General features: G+C 36.7%; 1 protein-coding gene across 1 annotated transcript in view; it reads right to left on the bottom strand.

Annotated features, from left to right (window-relative positions):
* The window catches only part of brinp2 (bone morphogenetic protein/retinoic acid inducible neural-specific 2), a 205,093-nt gene that overhangs the window by 112,317 nt on the left and 73,695 nt on the right, over positions 1–19,081 (bottom strand). The window contains exon 2 of the mRNA XM_028021397.1: positions 1,281–1,736. Coding sequence (XP_027877198.1) covers positions 1,281–1,669 — 389 coding nt within the window. The 5' untranslated portion in view covers positions 1,670–1,736. The remainder of the gene's footprint in view (positions 1–1,280; positions 1,737–19,081) is intronic.

Below are 19,081 nucleotides of genomic sequence, written 5' to 3'. Positions count from 1 at the left end.
TACCGTTCCTCATAAGAAGTTCACACGCAGAATCTTTACAGCTCTGACCTGCTGAGGGCTCAGGACAAAGTAACCATGTGATTCACAGAAAAAAGAGTTCATAGTCATATTCAGTAAATTAGAATATGTGTTCATATGAGGCTGGTTTGTGAGATTAAAAGTGCTTTTTGAAAATAACAACCTTCAAGCAAATGTGTGAGCTATATGAAACATGTTTCCTTTTGCTCACATTTCCATTTAAAAAGTTTTTTGCCTTTTTGGTCTGAGGGCAAATTTTAATTATAAATGTCAAGTGGTAAGTAAAAAATCTTCATAATTATCAGAAAAAAGGGCTTTCAAACATCCACCTGTGTGTAATTAATCTATATATTGTGTTTTCACTCAGTGATATACATGTGTTGGTGTGTGTGTGTGTGTGTGTACACAGCTAGCATATCCAGCGTTAATATGCTAGTCTTTCTCACAGCTGTAGATGGATCACTCCTGCAGATGAAATTACATTTTCTTCACATATCTTACAAATTTCGAGATTGACTCTACATTTGTGAAATAAAAGCAACTCGAAGGACCTTTTCAAACCATGTTTTTTGATTTAAAGTGTCAAGAATCCACAAGTGCATGGGAGAAAAAAATAAAAGTAAAAAGAAGGAATAAAATTCAAGTATATGTTCTAAAACATTTCAACTTAAAGACAGTTGTAGCAGATTTAACGACTACAGCTAACATTCAGCTGAGTTAAACTCATTTACTCTCTGTTTTTAGTTTGAATATGGAAGGTGAAAGGCGACCCACACAGTGACCTGCTCTCAGTTAGCACACATAACATCCTAAAGCTGCTACCAATTGATTAAAAAAGTTATTTTGAACAATCACAATGAGTAACACCGAAATGGATTTTACTTTTCAGGGAGAAAAAACATTTCTATAGATGTTTTTAACAATGTCCAGTAAGCTAAAAGGAGGAATAAAGGTTTCTATGCTTTTTATTTTTTCTTTTCTTTTTTTTTTATTTTACCTCTCTCAGATGCTTTGATCCCAAACAAAACTTCAGACGAATCTATACCTTAAACTCAAACATATGCGTCTTGTGACAAGAGATTCCTAGTGGATGTCTTTCATATCAAGAGATCACAAGTCAAAATGGTGGGTAAGCAGCTCTTTGAACAGGGAGACACAAAACCCCACACTTAGGTTTAAGGCAGAGTGCCACTCTCTGCTCCACCTTTTGATCTTCCAAATCTTAAGTGCATTCTGCCACACATATGAACACCCCCTCTCACCTGTAAATCTTGTATCTTGTAGAAAACCCTTGCTGGAACCTCTCTCTGAACTCCGTGTACTCCGGGCATTTGTGAAAAGGTCCTTTCTCTGACAGCAGCCAGTCCAGCTGCCCCCCACTCTGCCGTGTGTTGAAGCCCCATGCTGAGGAGCTGGACGGGGACGAGGAGGTGGAGGAGGATGACGACGACGATGCTGGGGACGACAGGGAACCATGAAGCGCCTTTCCACTCGGTCCCCCGCTGGCCAGTTGTTCAGCTTGGGCAGGCCACGGCAGCCATAGCAACACCAAAGGCAACCATAGGAGCATCAAGGAGGATGCCGACCATCTAGCAAGGCTGGCGAAGCCATGGAAGCACCTCTTTTTTGTCATTGGCAAAGGAGTTGCCATGGTCCCGGTGATGATGTACTAGGGCACCTGGGACCGGCATTTCTTCTAACAGTCACCTCTTGCAGACCTGAAAGAGATGGGAAAAAAAAAATTTACTTCACAATAACCATGCAGAAAAATGTTCACTGTGTATAGGAATCTTTAATTTTCAGTAAAGAGGCGTGGAAACACTTTGCCATGAACTGCACAGACAAATTAGAAATTACAGAGCAAGTCGACACAAAACTGTGACAGAAGTAATTAGTTCAGTAGCATAAAAACACCCCTAATAATGTAAACAAACCACAAGATTTGGTGACTAAGGCCTCTAGTGTCAAATAAAATCTTTAAATCTTTAAATCTTTTAAAAAAAAAAAGGAAATATGGTCAATTTTCAAAGTTTAGGACCAAGCGAAACAGATTGTCAAAACTGCTTTAATGATTGCAGTATCTTTAGGTATGTAACTAAACAGTGGGAGGCAGGAGATGCAAAAATAATCTCAGATCACTTTGATCAATAACTTTTGAAATCACAGAACATAATTTCAACATGATTTAGACACAATTATAACATTCTGAAATGCACATGTAAGGGCTTGACAGTTCTTCAAAAAGGCATCAGCTCAAGCTAAAAATCGTTTTCTCAGTAAAAGAGAATTTCTGATTAGATGATGACATTAAAACAAATTTCCAACATAATCAAAGCAGGAAAGAATATTGCCATTTAATGATATTGCAAACATTTGTGTGTATAAATGTATATATTAAAAAAACAGAAGTCGTAGTTCAAATGTGGGAGTGATGCAAGACGTGGTGGGTAACAAATAAATTTAAAAAAAATTATTTTTCAAACACAAAAGAAACATGTCCATAAAGACAAATTTTATTGAACTATGTTTGCCATTGGCTTAGTGAAAGAAAACTCATCACAAGTGATAATAGTTAGTATATAGGTGTAGCTTTCATTATAATCTACCTGACAGAGCAACATATAGATTCTAAAGATAAAACTTGAGAATCAGTGGGTGTTCTTATATTTTCAACAGGAAACTCAGTCTGACTTCTGAATAATAAAAATAAAAGAACGCACCACAAAAGAAAAAACCGTACTCAGACTGCATTGCTTTTTTCAGATATTTTGTGACAAATCATCTGTTGTGTGGTACATTGCCAGACAAATATTCAATCTTAAATAAGTGGTTGGAAGCTGTACACAACAGTTTTCTATCAGGATATTTAATTACTTTATTCAGTAACTAATGCACAAAGTGCTCTGGAAGCATACAAGTCCTTGACGGTTAAATTTATTCTGATTTGGAGCATGTACGATATTTAGAGCTGTCAAGAGACTGGCTTATTTGTGAAAGTAATAAAGATTTAATTAATCAAAAACCCTGATAACTGAAATATGTAAGAAAAAATGTCAAAGGCTGCTACAATATTCACATCAATGCATGTAAATGTTACATAATGGGCACTACACCTAAAGATAGTGTTCACTAATTCAGTCAGAGAACATTAAAAGTAAACCAAATTATCAAAATAAACATTGTGAATATGCCTATAGTGTCAAACAATATAATTTAAAGAGTCCCACAGTTTTACAAGCCAAGGATACATTGGTCTTTATAAGCCAAGATTTTGCATTTCTGTTTTAGGTAATATGCACAAACAAAAGTTTGAGTGTGTACCGATACGAACAAAAACCTTTTATATAAATAAGGTACACTGTCAGTTTCACACTCTACCTCACACTTGTATTGTTAACCAGAGGAAACCTGAGAGTCCAGGATGTGTTTGTGATGGTTGTATTATACAAAAGCTATTATGGAAATATGATAAAATATTATATTAAATATTGTCTACGTATAAAAATCACATATCTGCTAAAATCAAGGCTAGAACAACTGTGGAACCCTCAAGAGGATCAATATGAAATGACTTCATCAAAAGGTTTTGAAAGCTAACAAAAAAAAAAAAGAAAATAGACTGAGTAGCATTTATAATACACAGAGGGATGAGTGTTTGAGATTGCACCACTGTGGCATGCCAGGCAGCTTTCAGCTTTTTGATTTGTGTGTTTGGACAAGCATGTCATCAAACGCCTCGACACGTATCAGTAAGTGTTAGCAGTGCAAGCCACACCATCGTCTGAGTGTGAATTCTCAGCATTGAACATGAAATTTCCCCTCCTTCTAATCTTGGTTTCATTAGACAGCCAAAGCAAACACGCATACAGCCACCCACACACACACACACACACTGCAGGAACGCTTTACAGAATTTTACAGACCCCTCATGAAAAGCCGAGACTCGTTCTTCATTTCAATGTTAATGACTAGCAGGATTGCAGGGAGGACTCTTTGGGGACAAATCAGCATTTCAGAACAAAAATGTAAAGCAGCAGACAAGATGCTTTAAGTGGATTGGGATCTCCAGTATTCCCTGTGTATCTTACAAACAAATTAGGGAATTAATTTCAGGTGGATAAATGCAGGCTCAGACATGAAAAAAAAAGAAAAGAAAAATGCTACTCAGGGAGGTGCATTTTTAATTTTCGCCAAATGCATCGTGAGAGTACTCTGGTTTAAAAAGGTAATTAGGGAAGTCATCTAAAACGAATATACGTATTTATGCAACTAAAAGCCAGATCCAACCTTGATGAAGAGGGATTTTGATGCTGTTGTATGTGTTGCGCTGCCCAGAGGTAAAACTGGCGCAAATTAAAAGCGTACCAGCTTTGGTTATGCAATGTCTCATTTTGATGAATGTTGTCACAGGCGAGAATCATTTGCAGAGCAATTCAGCTATGAATAACACCCCCATTTTTGATAAGGGCTTCTTTGCATGGAAAATCACATTCTTAAAGAGTGAGCAAATAAGTTCTGCCCCTTCTGAAAAGGACATGAACAATATTGTCCAGTGCGGTCTGGCACAAAATTAAAAAAGTGTTCAAATACAGATTGTATCTTGAACAAGCTTCAAACATTTTCTATACATTAAGTTCTTTAAAAAAGGCACCACTTTAGAACACATTCTGCATTTTCCAGCTAGTTATGTTTCTTGTAAAGAACATACAAATGTATGACTTACTGCCCTAATATAAGTCTCCTAACTACATGATATGAAGTTGAATGAAGCACTAAAATGCAGGAGTTTATCTCCAACATAAAAATGACTTTTCTTTAGATAGCTGATATCTCACAAGACGATACACAATTTTGGATTCATTAGAACAAGACGAGGAAATCTGAGCTCTAACCTTTGAGAAATAATAAACATTTTATTGTTTTTATAACAAAATGTGTCAAAGTTTGAATATACTTACTATGATAAACTATGCCTTCCTTACTTTTCCTAGTCCATAACAGACATAAATGTAACAAAGTGGTGCAATTTGTGTTTACCATTTGTCCCTTTTTTTTATTTCTGATTCATTTAATCTTGCTACAGTTGGTCAGAATGTTTTAATTCAAACATTGCTGTTGCACCTTAGCTTCACTCACTGTCCTGGGTTTGTTTGTTTTAGCATTATGCTGCAATTTACATCTATGTATATGTTTTAGTTAAAGCTAACACTTCTGCCAGCTTTGGTCAAAGCTAACAGAAGCTTTAGTTAAGCTTTTGTTAACTAAAGAAGCTTAACTAAGCTTCGTTTGATCCAATACGTTCATCAAACGTATTGGATGAATACTAGTGATGTTACGTGATGTGCCGAGGCTTCGAGGCGTGTGTCGAGTAGTGGAGGGGGCGTTTCCGTAAAGCGCGTATCGAAGCTTGCTTGATTTAGGGGAGGAGCCGAAAACGATGACGTCCGAAGCCTCGCTGCCCGGCTGTACCACGTGACTGCTTCGGGAAGTGGCTCAGAGTTTGGCGCGGGGTTTGACAGCTTTAAAAACCCCACAGGCTCCATTCAAAATGTGGGTTGTTGTAGGCGAGTTGCGGTCAGTTGAGAGAGTGGATAGAGTTTTGATAGTTTGGATAGCAGAGTTTGGATAGTGGTTATTTAGTTTGAGACAGTTAGTTTGGTGTTTGGAGAGTTTAGGATAGATAGAGATAGGAGATTTAGGAGCGTGAGGACAGGATAGGAGTATGATGGAGCCAGCGAGAAAGAGGAGGATTTCTCCTATGTGGGAACATTTTGATTTGATAAGCCCTAACAAAGTAAGGTGAACTGAACATTTGCAGATGCATTAGGTTTGCTTATGAGGAACTGTATTTTTCACTGTTTCTTATTTTCTGTAAAGGTGAGGTGTTTATTGTGCTCCAAGGAGTTGGGGTACAATAATAACACCTCATCCATGTAGTGTCAAAAAAGAGAAATCGTTTGAAACCAAAAACTGTGGAGAAATTGTTGTTTCTTAATAAAAATGCATGAAATCATCCAAGTTACACAAGCATTAGCCTATTCACTACCCCTTCCTAGTTCCACAAGCACTTTCACTGTCCTCTGCCTGATTAAGCCCAGGCCATTTTTCTAGAGTTACAGAAAAACATTATTACACAACATGCCATATCACATGACACTACTATTTTGGGAATAATTACACACAGAGAATACATTCAAACAATATTTTATTATACACACATGTGTATACATAATTTATGTAGACAAATGATTTCGTCCTACACCTTTTATGAAGTCATTCTCAAGAGCCATAATAGACAAAAATTCAATGCATCACACGTGTTAAGATACAGCTGGCTGTGATTATACACCTGGCCAGTAGGTGGTTTCGTGTGCACATGAAGCTTCAAGAAATGAACCCTTTCTCGAACCAGTTGGCTCAAGTGGTTCAATGCCTCATGAGGCTTCATCTCACCATCACTAATGAATACGTTTCTTTTGTTTCAAGCTATATTTATGGTAAATTATTTGTTTTTTTTCTTGTTTACTCACTATTGTTTGCTCCTATCAGATGAAACAGCCTGAGCAGGTGGGAGGGGCCGGCCCAGCATTTCCTGTTTTAAGGGCTGGATGATGTCACTGATTGCATCACAGTGCTCTACTAAATGGAGGGCTTTCTTTTTTGTATTGCATTGTTTGTTTTTCTTTACAGTTACCTGTTGAGTTGCCCTGTACTACACTTTTCGTTGTGCAGACCATTTACTAATGGTGAGTTTGTAAATTAAGATTTATAATCCTATTCTTGTTTCTCTGTCTAGATTTTCTTGTTTAGTTTGACCTGTTACATTGTGGTATTGTCTAATTAAGTGCAGGTGTGTTACCAATTTGCCATAAGCCCAGAAAGAGGATGGATGTCAGACTAACAATTAAATTCACCAGAAGAACTTGAAACTGGCATCTGATGCTGTTTTGTTGTTTTTGTTGTTCTTTGTTTTGTTTCATGATCAAATAAAGATTTAATAAAACTCAGTTCATTGTAAAATTTCCCACGTCAAGTTTAAATACTAAGCTTGTACAAATTTAAACTACAAGTCCTGAACCTCAGTCCTAATTACTATTGAGAACAATTAAATGACCTTTTATTGGAAACGTACAGATTTAAGCCAACTTTACTGTAGGTAGCAGTTAATGGTTGGTGAGTTGTGGTAGTCTTACTATAAATCCTTCAACACTTGATGGCTTCTAAATATTACAAGCACACACAAAAATATGACAGAATAGACTAGATTCATGTCCATTTAAAAAGCACGTTCATTTGAAGTGAGGTACTTTAAATGATTGAGACATGTGCTGATCATTGAGCCTTTCAAGAACTTCTTTTTTCTTTTTTTTAGGATAAACAGACATATATTCTGGAAACCAGAGAACTCACCAGAACATAAGAGTTTTAATCTAGTGCAGCCACTGAAGTCCCTGATCTGTTATTGTAAGATTTTCATTTGAAAATACCAAAAAAAACAAAAAAAAACTTCAAACCTGGTTTTGCTGTGCCAGACAGTAAGAGAAAGTCTTAAAATTCTCTTTGGAAGTGTGGTTCAGCTGGCTTAACAAACATATTGCTAAAAGGAGACAATGAAAAGCTTTGGAGCCTCTCAGCAAATGGTGCTGCTGTGCCCTTAAAGCCTTCGTTTTCAATTAGTTTTACTGTGGACCAATCATTTCCCAGTGTACCACGCAAAGCAGAACTGGATGTTACTTTGTGAGCTTGAGACACTCAAAGTAAAAGTTTAATTAAACTCAATTCCGCCGGCAGTGTTTGTTGATGAAAACTTTCACACTGAGCGGCAGTAAAAAATCAAAATAAAACTTCTTACAGTAGTTTAGGTGAATACTATTATTATGCTCTGCTTTTCCTCCAGACAGGTAATTTGACCAGACATGCTGTGCATTAGATGTGCTGCATGAGGATTAGTCAGTGTAAATAACCGTAGACTTATTAATCATTCAATGCAATCGTAATAATTGTTTACAGGTTTACATCACTGCAATTATTACATTAGAGAATTGTTTTTTTATTTGTCCCACTTTGACCAACTAACTCCTGCCATATTCCTCTGTTAGCTTCCGCCACCAAAAGAGAAGACAATTAAAAATGTAGCTACTGTACTACATTGTTCATATTCTTATACCATAGCTCATCTTTAAAACAGGAATGGGTGACAGAATGCTAAATGCTTGTTCTACAACCTTGAAACACAGTGAGTAGGAAGCAAGGCTAGTAAGGGAGTTTTACAGTATAATAACCTAGATTTAAAAACACCACAGGAGCACAGCAAGAAGTCAAAATATTTTTATATAGCAGCTTTTCAAAATCGATTGATTTCATTCAAAGCAGGATAGCATCATGTATTGCTAGTGCTGCTAAAATACAGTATAGAAAATATTTAATCCACAGGGGTTTTTTTTATAATAAAGCTGAGATTTGAAGATTATTTTCACCTTAATACACAAACCAAAAACACGTTGTTGTTTTTTTTCTTGTTCGTTTGTTTTTTACTAGAACCTTTTACAGAATTTATGTTTTCAGCTTTTTTCAGCCAACTGTCAATCAATGCACAACATGTGGGGGCAGGGCAATGTTGTATTATTCTATGGTCAATGGAACTAGATCAATCCCCGGAAACCTCAAATTGTTAAACCATAGCCATAACCTGCCACAGGCCAAGCCAACGTTATTTATAAGCACTATTAAAATCGAAAAACTGACTGAATGGACATTATACAAAAACATAAACCAAGCAAACACATAAAAGATGTAATGCACAACTTGACAAATAAAATGACTCCTCTCACGCTGGGTCAAAAGCCAATAAAAAGACACAATAGTATAATGACTTTCAAACTGCAACTTCATGAAAGTTTAATACCTCATGATGCCAGTTACCAGATCATCCCTAGAAGGTATGTCTAGAAATTAAGGCATACAGGATGTAAAATAAACAGAAAAATAAATGTTTTCAATTTCAAAAGGCTAGAAAATGTAGTCTATAAATGCATTTCTATAGCTTTTTTACAGAAGCAAGCTTTCGCAATAGCAGCCCGCTTCCTCCTCTTCCCTCCTCTGGGACTTCGCTGCTAATTATAAAATGCATAAAACATGCTGTGAATGCCAGCAAGACAATAGGGGGAAATAGTGAATTTTTAGTCTTGACATTTAATGTTCGCCTTGCATTATTCACACACACCCTTTGCCTATTTACCCTTTTTCCTCCAACCAAATCTGGGAAGGCAGGAGCCAAAGCAAGGAGCCATGTTCATATTGAATCTACTTTGCAGTAGAGGTAAGGAGGGGAGGTAGAGGTGATGTTCGCACAGTGGTGCGAGGGCATCCTGGTGGAATGGAAAAATCGACCACATGTCACGCTTAAATAACATCTCAGACACGACAGGGTAACGCAAAGCTGAGACTTATGCTTATTGGATTTTTTTTCTCTTTTTGCCTTTCCTGGGCTTAGCAGGAAAAAGAGAGGTTGTGCTGTGCTTGCACAAGAAAGGAGAGGCTAGAAGGATAAAAAAAGGGAAATGAGAAACATAGAAAAGGTTGGAAAAGAGAACCGGTGGGGAAACGAAGAGATGTATTGACAGAAGAGTTTTTATACAGAACTAAAGGGATCTCTCTGATGAATGCACAGGAACTTTCTCTCTAAAGTTCCCACCCAGCTGCTGAGTGACCAGGCCAAGTGGTAAGATAAAAAATAGTTTGACCTACAGACTTATTCAAGTCACTGCTGCACCTCTTGGGAGGGCAAGAATTATGAGAGTAGGCCTGTGTCCAATTTTATTTTATTTTTTTTCCCTGAGTCAGAGAAATTTATCACCTTCATTTTTTTTCTGTGCCAAAGAGAGATGCACCGGAATCTGGCTGCTGCAAGTACAACTGCTCAGAATCGTTCCTGGATTTATTTCACGCGTTTTCCTGCTTTGTCTCGAAATCAGAGAAGATGCACTGGTGCAACGCTCAAAATTTTGATTCTGTAAGGCCATATGCTACCAAGCACCTGGCCTGGACCTGCAGCAGAATTTAGAGCTGGTGGAAGTCCATCAGCATTAGAGGCCAGCTGTATTCCTCGACCCCATATGTTCGCCACTAACCTTCAATATGATGTTATGAGAGTCAGCAGCAATAGTCAGCCAGCTGCACACCTGCTCTCAGCCCCCTTTAGATTCATCGAGACTAGACAGAGAGAGGTGCGGGAGAGAGCTGGATAAACACTGGTTGAAAAGAATTAATATTAACAAAACAGGATGACAGCAACGAGCAAGGAGGTTAAGAGTAAAAGAGCAGTCTTGTTACGGATGAGACAACAGAACGGGAAAAAGAAGAATAGAGACAAAAGGGAGGCAGCATTTACATTTTGATAAAGGCTCAGTTTGCATATGAAGCAAGAGACCTCTGCCATTCTCTGGCAGAGGTCCCTGCATGAACATTTACTAAGGTGACTTTGTTGCAACAGCTAGCATAATAAGCTGTTTTTCATTTATTTAGTGCCATGAAATATCATCAATCTGATCAATATAATTGATGATCTGGACCAATTGCTTTTGGTTTCCAAAAATCACAAAACAATTAAATCAACAGCAAAACTGTTATTGTTGCAATAATTTTTGCCATATTACACTTTGTGTCATACACAAAAACAAAACCATGAAAACTTTTACAAAAATAGTTTTACAAAAAAAGACTTTTTTTTTGTAAAACTTGTTTACATATTTCATAAACTTTAGATATTTTTTTTTATTCTGTTTTTATTTTAGGCTCTTTATACTTTTTTTTTATATTTGATGCTCTCATTTTCAAACGAGGGGGCGAAGTTGTCTCTGAGGAGTGGGTCTCGTAGTGCAGTGCTTGGCAGAGTGCGTTCCCATCTGTTTCGCACAAACCCTCTTCTATGTCTCCTCCAACCTTAATGACCAGTCATAGCAAAGCGTTCCCCCTCCTGAGCCCTGTTTGCTCTAACTAGCGTCATATCATGAATCAACTGGGTTCACAAATTCAGAGGAGCAAATTGTTTAGTGGGCAAAATGGAGAACATTGGAGAACTCCGAGATGATATGCTAAGGTTTGCTAATGAAACCGAGCAACATGATGTAACATCCAATTCCATTTTGGCTGGTGTCGTGCCAAGGTAGTTATCCCTGACAGAATTTGTTTTCCTCACATCGGCACAGAATGCCTCGCGTTCACTTGTAAGTGGAGGAGTTCATGTGCTCTTATTTTGAAATGTCCAGCATTTCCAGGGTAGCCACGGCATAAATGCTGAAATTTGGAAGAAAAAAAAAAACAACACAGCACCTCAAACAGGATCCAGAATGTGAGGAAAAATCTGGAAAATGGCTGCATTGAGTCTCAAATACTGACTTCTGATGGAGGAAAAGAGCCTGGACCATTTATACTTCAGAAAATATCCAGATGTCCATCTCATAATTTTACCACCTCAGTCTTAGAGAAAATGTGGCGCTTTTTTTTTTTTACCACAAATTACTTTATTTCTGCTGTATTTCACAAATGACTAACTATGAAATTGTCAGAAAATATTACATTTTTTAAATCATAATTTATGCTTAGAATCACAGGAAATGGTCATTTTGTTTTTGCACATGTATATCTTTTCGACATCAAAGATCATCCAAGTTTCTTTTCTTGAAAATATGTGAAATTAATATCAAAATGTCCTCTGCCTTTTATATCTACAATGGTTTGTCATTTAAATATGTTTCCTAATGCACAAATGTATTTTTCTTTCCACCATTGAAGGAAAGGAAAATACAGGATTTTCTATCAGCATAAAAATTGTTGCCAAGAAGAGTCACTTCAATAGAAATGATTACCCAAACACTGGTTCCTTCCTTTTTTAGCAAAGTTTAAATAAACCGTACGACACTAAGTCACAAAAACATTACATTGACAATAATAGCATTTAGAAAATATTTTTTAGAAATGTGCTAAAAGAGAAAATAAATGTAGCTCTGTAAGTGAAACAAATTCAATCTATATGACATATCTATATATCTAGATGACCAAATGGCAAAATAATTTAATATTAACCAAAATATACATATATATTTTCTCATAATTAAGCAGCCTTAATGTGAAAGTGTTTCCAAGATTACCAGCTCCAGTTCAAACTAGATCATCTGCTGATAGAAGCTCCATAAAAAATTTTAAAAATAAAGAAAAACACGCAGCTCAGCACAGACGTTTAAATTCCAACTAAAATTTGCTGAATTGCATTTCGTGACAAAAAAACTTTCCACTGAGCTAAACCCACATTAGCTGGAACACCAATCAGGAGTTGGCTGACATAAGATTGGTAAATAAGCTTTCAAAAGAAATGATCAATGCTTAAGCAAATATTTAATCTTGCATAAATAAATAAAAATTTCCTTGGTACTGTATTGAAATGTCAAGAAAAAACAAAACAAAAAAACAAAAAACAGTGGCACAACCTAAATCCTGAACAAGACTTATCGACAACATCTCGTAATTTGTAGAAACAATTTTAGTAAATACCCTAAAACCAGCTTGATTAGATTGGATGGATCATAAAATCTGCTACATCGACGTTGTCTGGGCTCAGCAGAACAGCACCAGCATGCATCTTACAGACCTCAGCAATCTGTTTGCACCAGATTGAATCGCATCAATTGATCTCCGCCTTCGGTCCTACGGGCTGGCCGAGAGTTTTTCTAAAGCACCTTGTTGACAAACGCAAAACTAGGAGGAAAAAAAACAACAACTCCATGATTAAAGCAGAAAAAAAGGTTGATCCTGGTATGTGAGCTAACTCTTGCATGTGTCTCTCAATAATTCATAAAGCTCTCTCTCTCAAAAAAAACAAAAAAACCCCGCAGACAATTGGGATGCCAGGGCTCCTCAACCCTGAGTGCTTTTTAACAAAAACTTGTTAGTAGTCCAAGTAAAGAAAAAGGACTAAGGATTAAAAAGTGTGACTGCATTAATGAAGTGAGAACAATAAAAAGAGTGTTGAGTTGCATCTGATTAAAGGCAGATCTAATTGGCTTTTCACAGGCTAACAGCACCTGGAGGGTGAATCTTGAACAAGCAGGTGGCGGCAACCATGGACTGTGGTAGAAACTCTTTCATGCACGACTGACAACACATAAGCACGTCCAAATTATCGAGCAGCAAGGTCAGCAAGAAAATCTGTGCAGCATAATGTCATTAATGTTCTGAGACAAGCTGATGCCTTGTGGTAAAGCATTAGGAGCACTGCAAATTATATGTCAAGTGGGCCTTTCGTATGCATGCGTGTGTACGCTCAAGTTTCTTTGCACAACACATTACATGTGAGTGCGTGTGAAGGTCCTATCAGTGTGCTCTCTGGCCAATTTCCAGCTTGACAAACAAACAGCCATATGGTCAATTAAGGATCATCAATACCCCTGTTAACATCTCTACCAGCTAATAATTAAGTAAACAGCAGCCTGTCAACCGCATCCACTGCTGAAAGACATTTTTAGCCAAGACATGCTCCACCCACTCACTGGTGTTTGAGAAGCCAGTAAAAGCTACTTTTGCTCACAAACAGAGGCTCCAGGTTCTTGTTTAAACATCTTGACTTGCGCGGCAAGCCTCAGCCAGTCCGAACTGGACACCCAGTTAAACACATCTGCGCTTGGATACAATTTATCCTACTTGCTCTTATGTAAAAATCAAAATTTGAAGAAAAAGTTTTCAAATTCTCAAGATTGTTGAAATTTTCCCATTTAGCTTTGACTTCTGCGTGTGGCAACTATGAGCACTTTGAACAAGTAAAATATTCTTGAAAAATTAATGGTACTACGTGCTGTCAAAAACACTTTTTCGACCTTGCCTGAGGTATGCTAATTATTTAATACACTAAAAGGAAGAACATCTTTAAGAAACAGCAATCCCTGAATTAATAAAGCAAACAAAACAACATAAGTAAAGGAATTAAAACCTGGTTTTAAAATTAAATGTGTCCCTGAAAACCAGAATCAACAGAAATTTAAAGAAACATGGGAAGACTACTTATATTCAACAGTCAGAAGAATATAAATTAAGAACAAAGAGCTACAAGCTGATATATATATATATCAATATATATGATCTGGAAAGCCATTTTGGTAATTAGCAAAACTGTCAACCTATTGAGGATATTTTAGCATTTTAAATACTCTATCGGTGATAATAAGAATATTGAAGAAGGAAAACTGTCAATACCAAATATTTATGTAAAATAAAAATAAAAATAGTAAGTAGAATGACACACTAGCTAATAAAATGTCAAAACGCCTTCTCAAATGTGCCGCTCCCTTTGTGCAGCGAGAAACACAGCATTTTACTTCAGAGAATTAACACTGTGTAAGTGTAGAAGAGATGCCTCAGGGGCTCTTTAGATACTCAACATGCTATTTCTTTCAGCTATAAATACAGACATTAGGTGAAGTTTTCCCAAGGGTCTTAAAAAGAACATTTCATTGATGAACAAAGCATGCATAAACGGACCATTTTTAAATAATAGCAGCCGTCCACTGAATAAACTATTTAAGTTTCTTGTGCCTGAGCAAAAAAAACAAAACATTGAATCTTTGTAAAACACAGGTAGTATAAAGTTACCGATTTAAATATTTTAATGTGCTATGAAAGGTTGGATCATTCATCAGCATAACAACGTCCAGAGGTACATATATGTTAGTAACTTGTTTCACAGCCATATTTTGATTAGATGCACATTATTCTACTTAAGGTTTATTTGAGGTTAAATAAATAATGTATTTAAAGGTCATTCTTTACAGTGTGCAATAGTATTTATTCATTATCAGGTATTCTTCAACACAACTTTTAAGGTCCTTCTGCACTCCCTGTCTTTATATCTCTGTCACCCATTCTTTCTTCTTCTTTCTTCTACATGCATCACCATTCCACCACTCCCACATTAACGTTCCTTGTTTTTGTTTGTTTGTTTGTTTTTAATCCATTTTCACTCTCCCATCCACATTTTTCTCCATCGATGGGTCTGGTAATTATTCAAGCTGCCTCGTAAAGTCCATAAACGAATACAGAAACATGGCCTTTATTAGTTGCAAGCCAGTTTAATCCTTTCCTAATAGGTCCACACAGAGTCAGCTGGGCTTCACTTGATATTCTGCCGGCAGCAGCAGAAAGCAAACTCGGGTAATTGAAAGGACTCAGGGGGTGCTACCTAACACACAGCAATATAGGAAAACCTGAGGTTATGTTTAAAATATACATGAGTCAGTTATGCCACTAGATTCCAGGGTATGAATAATCTGCTTTCTAAGTCACAGTAATGAAGCAAAGTTTGTCACTCAAAAGAAATGTAGGGGTTAAGGCAAAACTCTAGGGCAAATTAGCTACATGTAGAAATCACAGTATGTTTTATGGAGTGAGGGAATGATTTCAGTTTCTCACAATGTAGCCAAACAATAGCAGAAAAAAAAACTGTAATTTTCATTATTCTTCATTATTCTTGAAGATGTTTTTATCACCAAACCAGGAGAAAATTGTTACTTGGTTGTTTTTATTCTTACCTTTAGGGAGTAATTATTTGGGTTGCCCAGATTTTAATACTGTTTCCTTTTCTTATTCTACTTGATTTTGAAAATAAAAAATAGAAATATCCACAGCTAATTATTGCATACGGAACAAAAAAAAAAAAAAAAAAAAAGCAAAATATGCTTCCAAGGATTTTGTTTGGCCTAAACTAAAAAACAGTGACTTGTTCAAAAACATGTGTTTCACATACAGGTTCTTGCAAGAACCTCTGTCTTGTGAACGCTCCACATGTTGTTGGGTAACAAACACAAACTTCAAACATACTGTGCAGGGATTTGATGTAAAAAAACAATGCAATGTTTTTGAAAGAAAAATTATGTTGCTTTCAAAATGTGCTACAACTAAAAACTTAACAGGTTTACCCTGCATAAATATTCTCCCCCTTTACTCTGATGCCTCGCATTTAATATGTTTAAGAAATGACCTTTATAAAATTTAATCTCAGTGTAAGTACAGTTCTTTGAAATCCTCAGAGGTTTGTTAGAGAACACCAGGGAAGAAACAGCATTGCAAAGAGAAAGGGGACACACCTAAAACCTGCAGAACAGTAGATCTTGAGGACTAGGATCGGAGAACCTTTGCTTACAATACGCGCCAAGCTTTTGTAAGCTTTTGTTCGATTCATCAGCAAAACATGAAAACATCAACATCAAACATCAAAAGACCTGATTTTTCACCAAAACCTTTAGACCGGGCAAGGAGAGCATTTATCAGAGAAGTCACCTATTTACAACAAAAATTTGAAAGAGCGAAAAATATCTACATCTTTGGCAGAAGAATATGTTGACCTGACAAATGTGACACATGCCCACCACAAATGTGGCCTTAATGGAAGAGTTTCAAAACGGAAAGTCTTTAGTGAACGAAAGCTATTGAAAATCTTGTTTGTAGTTTGGCAGAAGCAAGGTGGATTAATCTACAGCCATTTGAAACATGGGAGTCTAGTCCAAAACAAAACTCCTGCTACAGGCTGCTAAAGATTTGTAACCAGGGCATCAAGTTCATATTCTAGAGGAACAATCAAAACATACAGCCACAGCTACAAAGATTTTAATTTTCAGGTGCAGAAATAGCTGGTTCTCTAAAGTGGCTTAGAGAGGCTGAATATCTATAACTAAAACTATCAATGAAATCCAGTTAGGTTAGCAGTTGTACAAGACAAAATATGCAAATAATTTAATACTTGCAAATAATTTAATACTTTTGGAAGGCACTGTAAATAATACTTTTAAAAGCCGGTTTTAATTATTATTAATTATTGTACCAAGTTTAAGCAGTTAAAGTCCAAATGTCATAAAGCTGGCTGGTAGAGTCCAGCTCTTAAATGCTAGCTGTCGGAAAAATAAAAGTGTGAACTTTTTATCCATTTGTACTAGGTTACAGAGGAGGAATAACTGCTGAATTCAAATGTCATGACATAGATGGCACTATCATGACGGGTAATTACTGAATCGCCTCAAGCTGATGCTAAATATACTCTGTGTTGTTTGAGACACAAACAATGTTAACAAGCTCCGGGCAGAATCTTGCCAAGCTGAATAAAATCTGAACATATACAAAACAGTTGGCAGATAATTGAGTGAGCACTGAGCCTTATGTGGGTCATTATGCTTTCCAGTCTGGTCATGGAGGTTCATAGGGATGGCATGCAATTAGCATTGGCCTAAATGAAGCTGTAAAGATTATTCCCAATATTACGCTGACAAAACGGCTTTGACCAAAAGCACAAACTGGGCACAGTGTCACTGTAATAATGGCTAGAGTGACACATTATTATGGAAAAGCTGATTCCTAACAATACCACCAGCAGAGGCCAATCTGACAAACAAACATATCCATTAACGAGGTAGCAGGTGATGCACAACTCTTGGTGTGTGGCATGTGGAAATTATAGTCGCACACAGGAGGGCTTTAGTAACAATAAGTGATAGCAGCTCCACAGGTACGCTATATTTATCGCTTGATAAATGTTCAGGTTGACCTTGGGCAATTATTTTATTGTGTCTGGTTGTTGTTGTTTGTGTGTGTGTGGGGGTGTGTGTGTGTGGGTGTGTGTGTCATTAGCAGGGATTGGATAATTAGATAGCAGCAAAAAAGTTTCAGCTGAGACAATTTCAAGTTGACACCGGTCTAATTGCAATATGTTTAAATAAATAAATAAAGAATCTGAATCGTGACACCGTAGTATTTAAAGTGTTTTTATGACTCATTTGGGACATGAGCTGCAGAGTTGGACAGCAGCAGCCAATAATCAATTGTGAGGTCACTTCTGCCATCTGCCAATAACCCCAAATTGACAGTAAGTGCTGTCAATGGGCATAATTACATCATTGTGATTCTATTGTATATGACAGAAATTCATAGATACACATACAGCAAGCTGTTTAGTACTGATAATTTGGAGTCGTTACAAACCTCACTGACAATCAGACATACATGGAAAAGCCACAGCCAGAAATGGAAAGCACTGCTTTACACATGATCTCAGTCTACGCTCATAAAACGCCACACTTCTCTCACATTCTGCAAATAAATATGACAATTTAAGTTGTTTCATTTATTAGAATGTCAGTATGTCCATTTATTGATAGAAATTGAAACAAAAAGTCACATTACTGTGAATTATCAAGTAGTAAAAATCTAACAATTTCACAACAGCAGAAACTACAGACTGGGTAGATTAGTCCAAGTTTATAGAAAAATTCTAATGGGAAATTTATTGCCATATTGAACTTATACTAGGCTTTTTATTTTAAGCCCTTCTTCATGTTTCAGTACTTAATAGCTGGGTTGTTGTGGAGTTATTGTGAGGCTCTTCTATTTTTTCCCCCCAATATTTCTCAGTTTGTAATAAAGGTTTATCCCATGAGCACCTCATCTGGTGAAAGAAGTTTAAGATATTACTATGAGTCTCGTATATGAAGGTACATTCTTCAAACTTGACACCTATGTTTGAGACTCTTATTTTGAAGTAAAAAAAGGAAGTAGCGCTTGACTTACCCTCTTGTGTTGGTTAATATTCATCTTCATAGGGTTAGCGAATGCCTTGGCAAGAAAAACACAGAAATCCCTGGTATGTTTAATAAGTTTTACGGCAGCATTTTGGGCGTAGAAGAAAGAATCTGTGACGGTGTGACAGGCAACATGGGAAAGATTTGAGAGAACCACAACTGGTTAACTGTTAGCTGCTAAAAACGCTAAAGATGGCACCAGTACTTAATTTATCTGCACTAAACGGCTTTTGATTTTAATGAGCTTAAACTGCAACTAATCATTTCTAATTCAAAACATTAAAAAAAACCTTAAATACTGAACTGAATAATTCTGGGAAGTGTTTCTTTAAAAGGACGTTTGAGATGCATGAATGCTTTACTTTGTTTCTGACAACTAAGTGGGAAGATTTTTAATGCTTTAATGCACTTCGACTAAGCCTATAACTTAAGATATGTAGCCTGGGATATTT

This window comes from Xiphophorus couchianus, chromosome 6 (genome assembly GCF_001444195.1).
Source record: "Xiphophorus couchianus chromosome 6, X_couchianus-1.0, whole genome shotgun sequence".
NCBI classification, from domain to species: Eukaryota; Metazoa; Chordata; class Actinopteri; order Cyprinodontiformes; family Poeciliidae; genus Xiphophorus; species Xiphophorus couchianus.
This window is presented reverse-complemented; position numbering and strand designations above follow the sequence as displayed.